The sequence below is a fragment of the Nicotiana attenuata genome, unplaced genomic scaffold (genome assembly GCF_001879085.1).
Source record: "Nicotiana attenuata strain UT unplaced genomic scaffold, NIATTr2, whole genome shotgun sequence".
Classification (NCBI taxonomy): Eukaryota; Viridiplantae; Streptophyta; class Magnoliopsida; order Solanales; family Solanaceae; genus Nicotiana; species Nicotiana attenuata.
This window is the reverse complement of record NW_017674089.1, coordinates 73,422-84,790: the sequence shown is the minus strand read 5'-3', so window position 1 is coordinate 84,790 and position 11,369 is coordinate 73,422. Positions and strand designations below refer to the sequence as shown.

Genomic DNA, 11,369 nt, shown 5'->3' with positions numbered 1-11,369 from the left:
AATGTCGAAACCCGATTTCGCGAGAAAAAGGGGGCGCGACAGACACATCTAAAACAGAAAACTAAAAACTTTGATGGCGATCGAAAAACCCTAAATCACCACCAATATTTGAGAAACTTTGATGATAATGGATGAGGGTAACATCGCGAGAAAGCCAGAGAAGAACACAAACAACGAAATCACCGCTCTGATACCATGTTAACTTGATGAGACTAATACAAAGATTGAAACAACTAATTCACCATACGTGAGAAGGAAAGGAGAGAAGAAAGATATTACTTCATCTTTAGTCAACTGAAAAACAAAATGAATTAATGTCTGTATCCTTACACTAGCTAAAGCTACATACAATAAATTGGCTTACTTCCCAGAATTGGGCCTAGTAGCCTGTTATACAAATAAACATAACGTGGTCCAATAAGTCATGTGGATGAGCTTCAGATTGGGCCTTCGTGTGATGGGTCTGGGTGTGATTGGGCTGCTTTCGTACTTCAACTCCAACATAAACTTCCAACTCCCTTCATGACACATAATCTTAACATCCACATAAATGTTATGGCATATTTAAGATCACACGATCTAAAATACTTCTTTTTAAAATTTGTCTACAATTAAAGACCTTCACCTGTGCACCTGTGTGGATGTGTTTTGCTCCATGTTTTTACTTTTATGACTTCCATATTCCAGATACTCAATACCTGCCCTATGTTACTCTCTTTGGGGATTGTTTGGTATTGTGGGATAAATGATAAATTCCAGGATAAACTGAGAAATTAATTCCGTATTTAGTTAAGGGATAATTAGTTTCGGGATCCATTTAACTTTGCTTTTTTGTTTTTTCTTAATATGCTAATTCATTGCTAGAACGTATTTTATGACAATACTCGAAATTAGCTAGTGTGGATTTTAATTCGATTCTTAAGAATACAGAGTATTGGCAGGAAAGAAGGAATTACATAATTGAGCATTCAATCGTAAAGATATGAGAAGAAACAATATGAGGAGTAATTCCTTATAGAAATGATACTACTCATAGGATGTTTATCTTGATTCTTGAAAGCTTTTCCACATCAGGAAATAATTGTACATTAATAAGCTGAAGTGGGAAATGCTAATGTATTGGATCGTAGAAAGTCTAAGTTTCTCAAAATATATGCTTCATAACGAGCGAATTGGGTAGCAATACAATTCGTAAAGTTAGTGTGTATAAAACCTATGGTATACAAATTTCTATAGTTTGACGACATTAGTGTATACGGTCAAAATCAGAGGCCTCCGATTTACAGGATCGAGGGTCCGTCACAAGCCCGAGTTCAGGCAAGGTCGAGTTCAAAACCGGTGGACCAGACTCGAGCTCGAAGACAGAGTGCAATGCCCGGAGGCAAGAGTTCGAGGAATACCGAGGCCAAGTGTGCTCAACCCCAAAATAGTACCGTTATGGGTCTGTAACAGAATGAGCTAGATTCCTGTCACGTTCCCAAGATCATGGCGCAAATCCCGGAATAAGATTGTACGATTCCTTATTAGGCGGTTAAACAGCTGTAATAAGAATATTCCCTACTGTAAATAGAAATATTCCTTATTTAGGGTTTCCCTATTATAAAAGGGGGACCCAATCATTTGTAACATCATCTGATCACTAAGAAAAGAATATACTCTCTACCTTTTCGCCTGCTTTTCATCAGCATTGTCCTTTAGCTCTATTGTTCATACTTTGCTTGTATTATTTAATTGTTCTTATAATACCAAGCCTACCTCGAGGTCACTGCTGTTGAGTAACATTGGTTTGATTCACTTTTATCTTTCGTTTTTACTTCATACTTCTTGATTATTAATTGGTATTGAATTAAATCACGTATCTTTCAAACCACAAATCAAATTTAATTGTTGCTCGTATTTTCGAGGTAAACAATTAGTTTTCCAGGTCATCAGAGACATGACTAGAGAAAATTTAATGGCGGATATATGTTTTACGTACTTGTTTAATTTTCGTTGGTGGGTGCTAAATTTTTGTATGCATTTTAAGGAGGGGGTCCTCTTTAGTCCATTAATTTTAAACTGGTGAAGTGGATATAATGCACTACTAGTAGTAAGACTGAAGGTGGTCCAATTGCTAGCTCTAGCTACACTTATTATTGTGGAGATTGAAATCATGAAACCCTGCGAAAGTTCTCTATCTCATCTCATTTCCATTCAACATTCATTGCTTTAATAATGTTTACTTCAGAACCATATAGTAGTGGTCCTTAACCTAGACTACAAAGTAACTAGCTGTATTTCTTGTCATGATCAATATAGGGTTTTTAGCTGAAAACCTGATACCTCTGTAAGTTTTAAGTTTTTTTACTAGAAATATACTTGCATGGTGAAAATGATCGTTCTATGCATCATTTTTTAATAGTAACACTAGGAATTCCAGGACAATGACAGCTTTTTTCTCCTATAAAAGCGATAGGTCTCGCAAAAAGTTTTATAAATTTTAGTAGTAAGCTAGCTTTGGTTCGTACCTGTTTTTTTCTTTTAATTAATAATTTGGGAGTTGGGGTGGGGGGTGGGGGTGTGGGTAGGCTAATCATTAGGTAGTTGTCTTTTACTTCCTCTATTCACTTTTATCTTTTTTAGATATGTTTCGCTTGCTTTTCGTGAGTCAAACTACGTAAACTTTTACCAACATTTTAACATGTATTTTTTTACCATATTGATATGAGAAAAATTATAACTTATAATACTTTTCGTATAGTTTACGAATATGTAAATTTTAATTTTAAAATATTAAGAAAATCCAATGCGATTTAGCTTCAAAAATTAATCAGATTGACTCTAAAAAGCGAAACGTTATAAGTAAAAGTGAACGGTGGGAGTAGCTTGTACAAGGACTCCACAGAAAAATTTACAAAGAATTTAAGCTAAATTTCATCATTATCTTTTGAATTTGTTGCGCACATTCTTTCATGTATTCATTTCCCAAACAGGCCAAGACTCTAGGCAATAACAAAATAAAGAAGGTAAAACCCAAATTGTTGGAAAATAAGGGTTAAAATTAATAGAAATGTAAAACTATCTAAAGTAAGATAGACCACCTTACCTAACAATTTCAGTAGCTTGTCTTTAGAGATGAAACTCAAAAATTAAGAACTAAAATCAAAATGTGATTTTCTCGTAACCACCACACATTCAAAAGGAGGAAAAAATTAAAGTGGGTTTATTTATGATTGCCTAAGATTGGGTTCAAACTTAAAAAGCCCAAACACCAACTTGTGTCATATGATCCAAAGCTTCTTCAGCCTTTCCCTCATAGTGGGGCCCATGAAAACAGTCCATTTTTTGGCTCTTGTATTCAATCATAATAGGGGCCCACCTTTGCCTAACTTTCAAGAGTAGCCTTCATTTAATTTTTACTTATTTGAAGACAATATTTTAATATCCTATACAATTTGTACGAACTAGGGTTATGGACTTATGGTCACTGTCTTCAGCAATTCATATTGTAATTAATTGGTAGTGGGAATAGGAAATTAACAGTGAGAAAGACAAACAAACAATTCTGAGGGGTCACTCTTTCATGACATATCCTAATTACTCCAAAAATATATTACCTGTCAGTTGCAGGAGGCAATAACGAGAATAGAAGTACTCCCTCTTCCATTTCATAAACACACTTCTTTGTTAATAGTACTCCTTCAGTCTCATATTAACAGCCGTGGTTACTAAAAATAGTTGTCTCAATATATTTATAATTTTAGAAGTTCAAGATAAAATTGATTACTTTTTTCCTTTTTTACCCATAGTAATAATAGATATATGGAGATAACACATAAATAGAATAAATATTAATGAAGAAAGATTATATCTCAAGACATAAATAAGGGTAGAATAGTCAAATCATTTTCCTAGTTAATATTTCTTAAGGGGCATGTAAAAGAGAAATACGATACATAATATGTGACGTAGGGAGTAGTATTAAAAAATAAAATCCTTTTATCTGTTAAATTTATTAGCTTAATTTTTTTCGTTTATGATTATTGATATATTATCGTTATAGAAATGTCATGATATGTTTATGATTACTGACTCTAAATAATTTTTTTTATTATATGCCAAAAGTATTTCCTAAACTCCGTGTCAAATCAAATAAAGCCTTGTAAAATGAAGGGAGAGTACTGAATTTCACGAAGGGTATTTTATATTTTGGTGGTCAATATAATCAATGCACCTAGCTATAGGATAAAATTTTCCATTTGGACTTGTTAACATCCAGACGACATCCGCACTACAATTATAGGGGACAAATTCAAGTACGTGAATGCATGAAACTTAGTGGAGTAAAATTTATATCCTAAAAGATTTTACAGAGTTTTGTGAAACCAATTAATTATCTGGAGACTGGACTAACAAAGAATTCAGATCTGATAGACTGAGCTGTGATGTAGCTAGTTGAGAAATCATCATTTCTCTTCCTGTTACCAAACCCGTGCAATAAATATAGGGAAGTATAGATGCCATTGCATCTTATTACTTGAAAATGACATTTCTTGATTTGCCCAGTAGATGGGGACACTAGCTCTAACCATAAACAAACAAAGGTGGCAAAAAATCCTCTCTTCTTTTAAGGGGAAAAGAGAAATTTCCCAAGCATTTTGAGTGTTACTATTTCAACAAATGACTGTGACATATCACCTTATTGTAAAGGCAGAATTGCTCTGCAAAATTTTTTTTTTAAAAAAGTAAATAAATAATAATGGTGAAATATAAGAAAATGAAAAGAAGAAATACAAAAGAAAGAGATGAAGTTAGGTGAAGGGTGATTGTAGCTTCATATCTAATTTCTTTGAATTTGAAGAAAAGGTCGAGAAGGTAAGTTGGACAAAATAGGCAACATAACTAACTCAACAGGAACCATATAGCCAAAAAGAAGTCTGAGAAAAGCAGATAGCGAGTGTTGCAGTTGTAGTTGTTTCCCTTCATTTTCCTTACCAAACATTGTTGGAAAAAGTAAAACATATATGAATTGCTATAATACTGTTTGCGCCGAGGAAAATGCCTAGTGATAACTCTAAAATATGAGAGATTGCAATTGCGTCTAATTAATCAGATGAACTGTAGCTTTCTATCACCATACTGTGTAAAAAATTTAGGAATCTTTTGCATGAGAATTTTTCTACCTTATGATTATTGTATTATATAAAAGTTTCCTCACTTGTCCGTTTTTACCTTTTTGTAGGTCCGAACATTAGGTTTGGGGGGGGGGGGGGGGGTAAGGGGATACTTTGATTGACATGTTCCCTCCCCGGTCCCTTCACCCCAACCACCAAAAGAAAATTAAAAAACCTTCTTGGGCTAGGTGCTAAGCATGAAAATTTTCGATTAGTGAATGTGTTTAGAGTTTTATACGGTAAATCAGAGACTTATTATGTTTATAATATAAAAAAAAGGTGATGATTAATTAATTGAGAAATATACATGGCTAAGCAATTTTTGAGAAATATTTAAAAGAATATTAGCAATCTCTAATTATTACATAAATGGAAGATTTTTTTACATTTGGAGCATATCTTAATATAACCAAATAATTAATGACCAACCCAAAAGGCACAAATCATGGGATCTTTGGAATGTTCACACTCTCTCTCATCGTGTGAAAGAGATCACATATCCTTTCTCTTCTATTATCTCATTCTCTCATCTAATTTTCTACAATCTCTCAATCTATTTCTCTAATCTTATTTTCTCCAATCTATCACAGTATGCAATCAATTAGGCATGCATATTTCTCTCAATCGTTCCATAAAATTAAAAGTGCTGGATTTTCGGAATTCACCGAATTATTCAAAAAAAAAATCACGGAGATATTGCTGAATCATTCCGAAAATTCACAAAGATTTAGCTCCACTCTTCTTATCCTTGCGATCAATTGTTTGGGAATTAACCACAGCATACGCGAGTGGGAATATTTTACCTTATTGAACATCACAAAAATTAACTTTGTTTAAAACTAAAATTATACAACATATAAAATACGATAAAGCAGATTTGTTGTAAAGGTATGACGATATGATACATTATACATGATATATAATAAAAAGATACATGTTATACTAAATGTAGAGCTGCTATAGCATCAAAATAGTCGGATATTTTATACATGTTATATATGAAATGTAATTATCAGAATAGTATTTGCATTAGTAATTGCAAATATACTTTAACGATGTCTTTTTACTTGTGTTATCAGCTTTTGATCCTTTATGAAATAAAGATTTATACTGTGCTAGTGCTACAGCAAGTTCCCAACCAGAAGATAAATCACTTATAAAATGTATATATTATACCCTCACTAAGGATTATTTTATTGTGGTATAACTTTTTCAAATATTACAGATATACGGATAAAGTGATTTATAATTATGTATGATTTATAATTAGTTGCTGCTCGTATGTTTAAGTAATACAATAGGGCATATGGAATTCTATGGAATGCAGCAGTTACAAATAATAAGATTTGCTGACAATAATGACTAATTGTCTTAATTAAGTAGTAGTAGGTAACTGAAATGCGTGATTGAAGTTACCATGTTTAAATGATTTTGGCTAAGAATATAAATATTTGCTTGCCTAATGTGTAAATGACCTAATACTGCTATATGTGCGGAAATTTTCTTACAAATCTGCCTAGTTATGTTTTTTGCTCAATCATATTACATTGAACATGTACAAATTCTTTATATAGTGAAGGTATGAAACTTAAATTCTAAATAGACATATATAGAATGGTGCAAAGAATAAATGAATTTTCAGTTTGCAAAATGCTAACCAGTAAGTGCTAACCTTAATGAATTATTGAAGTACTTTGTAAGCGAATTAATGACAAAAGTTGATTCAAATCCTGATTAAAATTTATTTTATATAAAGAAAGTAGGGATTGCTTTTTGTTTGATATGCACTTTTTAAAGACTAAACAATGAAGGAAAGGTTGACCGAAACAAGAGCGGGAAGCCTTTTAAGACAAAAAGAAAAAGATAAACTTGTACATTGTGAATTTTGTATGCTTCTATGAACATTCCAATTACCCGATAAATAACCAAAAAGCATATGAAAAATACTGTCTCATTGGTCCTTTTATTGTCCAAAATCAGCTTTCATACATCCTGAAAGGATAATGTGGGTACAGAACACTCTAAGTACAAATATGCAAAAAGCTGGTGGGAAAAATAATGTACTACTACTACATACTACTATACAATTACAGTAAATCTCTCATAGCGCTTGCTAACATAAAGCAGCTTAATTATGACAACAGGCAAGGGCATAAATTATGAGGCAAGAAGCAAATTCGGTTTAATTACTATGGTATAAATTAAGGAAGGATAATTAACATCACCCTCAAATATTTAACCAAAGAAATGAGTATTCTCTGGTAAATTTCCTGCATGGCGTAACCCTAAGGTTAGTGACACATCACCAGCAGTGGTCCCAAATCTTATCATGGTGGATCCCACATCAGCGTTGGTGGTGGTCCCATAATCATCACCGGCGAAGTTGCCGCCGCGACGGCAAGCGGCGACGTCGGAGTCATGAATATTGGTCGGGAAAGTTGCTTGGTTTTCCGAGAAGGAAATATGGGAATTGATTGCTACGAGTGAAGGGTCGTTTTCAGGGGCATTGATTTCGGATCTTTTGCCTAATGTGGATGCTGCTGTTGCTGTTGTGGCAGTGGCAGCTGTTCCTGTCTCTGCTGCTGCTGCAGCTGCTTCTAGTGCTGTCGTAGTTGTGGTCATATTAGTAGAAGAAGAGTTACTCATATTAGGCGTTGGTGTTTGTGCATTATTGCCACTGTTTTGGTTTTGGCTATTCTCTCTTTCATCATCTTCATCCTCTTCTTCTTTGGCTTCTTGTTGATACATCTCTTCTACCATGGGTTTCCACAACCGCACCCTGGCATTTATGAACCAGTTTGATACCTGAAAAAAAGCACATTCATATACAAAAATAACCCCATCATTAACTTCCATTATGAAATATTTTATTACACTTTTTTCACCAGCTCATTTGTTACATTTCGGGAGATATTCCATTTAACTGAGAATTGTTAACAGAAAAAATTGGACAAACTCAAGGTTTGAAAGATATAATAAGATGTTACATCAGATAAGAGTTTAATTTCAACATACTGACCACGTGAAAGAACTTTTACAGTATCAGTCACCAGTGGCGGATCTAGAATTTTCGTTAAGGGGTGTCAAAATATATGAAAATATACATACCAGGAAATTAAGGAGAGTCAATACATAGTATATATACATATAATTTATTATTTTACCTACCTACACAGGGTGTTTTTCCCACAAAGGGGTGTCATTTGACACCCCTTCTTATAAGGTGGCTCCGCCACTGTCAGCCACTTAATAGATAATTACAGGTAACATTGCATGATTAATGATATTAGTTAAATTCTGAAATATAGTGCAGATAATTTGCTACAAAATGTGAATTCACACATGTAGTGTGAAATTCTCATATTCAATCAAAATATATAAGTTCAATCATTTTCAATAAAGAATTTAACTTTTATATAATAACCGTGTAAAAGAAGTTTACAATAACATACCATCTTTACTCGGTTCTAGTATACAGACAATACTAATATACCATATACGCGCCATAGAGTTGAATAAACAAAATTTTCAGGGAAGAATGAAGTGATGTGAAAGGAGTAAGGAGTAGATACTACTGTTGCTTCATCTTTCAGTGTAGAGAGTCAGCATGCATGACCATATTTAGTTTCTTGATATAAAATTTTTGTCGGAAAGGAAGAGAAATCCATGAGATCTCTACCTATCGTATTTAATTAATAGACGTGTGATTGGACATTCATGTGCTTTGCCTCTGCACTTACTATTCCAAGATTTTCTTTTTTAAATCTAGAATTTATGTCTTTGTGTAGAAAGAATCCCTAGGAAAAATAAAAGGCTCTTGCCATGCCCGAATTAGGTAAAAAAAGAAAGGTGGAGAACCAAAACCAAAAGCCATGCAATAACTACAAGTCCTAGTGTTATCGTTGGGAGTTTTCGAACAATTAGTGTGGGTTCAATCAACAGTTCCCTCCCTTTTGCAAAATCCCAAAGTTTTATAGAAAAATACATGCAACCCAAGCTATTAGTAACGTTTTTTTACCGAGTACAGCAGTAACTTTTAATATCCAAGCCGGTGGCAGTGTACAACACAAAGAACCTCATTACATTTACTAATACTACTATCTGTTTATCAATAATTAATTCGATGTTTACTTCAGTTAAATAAATTACTATATATTTATAACTTGTTTTTTGAAACAAAATAAATTATTAGAAAAATAGCTCAGGTCATATGTTGTAACATTTCCTTCATATTATAGGGATTAACATTAAGTACTTAAATTTCCCCGGATAAAAACAAAAATTGCTACTGTAAGGAACAGAATATTTAGAAATTAAATTCTAGATCCAGCAAATGCATAATAATATGAATAAGAAAACCTGAAAGAGAAAGAACAGACGATGAGCGAACCTGGTTCCTTGAGAGACCAGTCTGTCTTGCCAACAGATGCTTATCAGCATCGCTTGGATACCTGAGAAAAATGACCACAAGAAAAAAATAAAAACATCAGACTCATTACCAAAACCGTATAAGGAGATGACTAAACTTTCTTTATCCGTAGATGTGAATTGACACTTTCTTGCTTTCTTTTTCTCTGCATGGGCGTGACAATCCATGAAAAACAGCAATAGCAGCAGCAGTACCTCTCTGCCACTAGTAACAGAAGTAAAGGCAGAAGAAAAAAAAAATGCATGCACTCATCTTTTTCATAACATTCATTTTTAGATACATAGTTAGATTCAATTTTATTTCTTTTGTGTAGTAGCTCCCCAAGCTGCTTTTATCATCATTATTGTTACTATATGCATGTCAGCTTATTGAATAGGTTTTTTTCTTTTCCATGTTCAAAATCATGCCTATGTCAGCAGGAGACAGCACTAGCGCATTGGATCCAGGAGAAAGAGCTAAATTTACTTTATACATGAAAGGACACTGAATTCGGGTTCCTTTAAAATCAGACACTGCAAGGGAAAGAAAAAGAAAAAAGAAAAGCTATAAAGTGATGTTGGAAATGTGTCTTAGACTAATAAAAGTTGATTGATGGGTGTGAAGCTTCATTTTGTCTCTTCATAATTCCATAATAATGGGGTTTCGACTTTTGTTTATACAGTAAATGTAAGAAGATTCAGATTCCCATCGGTGTTAGGAGTTAAGACATGGGGATTGAAAAAAAAGGTTAGACTTTATTATGGTCAACAGAATTAAAGCTTGTATAGGAACACAATGCAGCGGATTAAAAAATATTAAAACTGTATTTTGACTAACTTATTGTAGCACATTACTTATTTCCTAAGTTACTAAATTTACTTTCAATTGACACTATCCTGATGTTATAAAAAAAGTTCTACACTATTTTTAAAAATAATAGTCCGTCTCAAGAATTTGTACACTATGAGGTCAACTAAAATTAAGATTAATAACCTGATAAGTAGGATATTTATTACTTGCAAAAATAAGTTAAAGTATACTGTATACTCATATATTATAGAAGATTTCCACACTTTTAATCGATGGATAGAGATTGAATCCAACTTTTAATATAGAATAGAGTAGAGAGAGACATACGGGTGGAGAAAATGCTCAAAAAGCCAAGCTCTTAAAATGTTGACAGAGCGTTCAGGTAAGCCTCTTTGAGGTCTCCAAGCTTCTTGTTCCATCATTCCCATTTGGTGAAATGCTCTTTGCTGCCTCAGACTTTGTTCAAGCATCTTAAGCCTTGGAGTTTCTCCTTTAGTCAATCCTGAAGTGCCGGCATCTTTATCTCCCAGCAGTTCACAACTGTGCTTCAATTGTGCTGTTATTGCATCCTTCAAACACCTGAAGTGTCTTGACATTGCCTTCTGTGCAAGTGCTGTGTAAGGAATTGCTGCACCGAAACCCATCACTAGATCAAACGAGTTTACCACCATTTGCATTTGTTCGCAGTAATGATTGTACCTCCTATCTACCTGCTTGCAAATAAAAAAGAAAAAAGAAAAAAATGATTATGATACAAAAAGAAGACTACTCTAATTTGTTTACAAAGTGGATATTAAGCGCTAAAAATATAAAAGGACCCCGGTGCACTAAGCTTTCGCTGTGCGCGGGGTCCGGGGAAGGGCCGGACTATAAGGTCTATGGTACGCAGATCTTACCCTGCATTTCTGCACGAAGTTGTTTCAAGAAATATAATGTAAGTAATTACTTCAAGAAATAAAGAGAAATTCAAGATCAACAATTCAAACAGTAAGAAGGAT

General features: G+C 33.6%; 1 protein-coding gene across 1 annotated transcript; it reads right to left on the bottom strand.

Annotated features, from left to right (window-relative positions):
* Positions 1-7,088: 7,088 nt before the first annotated feature.
* LOC109217986 (BEL1-like homeodomain protein 2) lies at positions 7,089-11,111 on the bottom strand (the record flags this gene model as incomplete). The annotated part of the gene is made up of 3 exons (XM_019382295.1): positions 7,089-7,958; positions 9,544-9,604; positions 10,699-11,111. Coding segments are annotated over 3 exons (1,044 nt in total), but the record flags the coding sequence as incomplete, so codon positions are not given.
* Between the last annotated feature and the right edge of the window lie 258 nt (positions 11,112-11,369).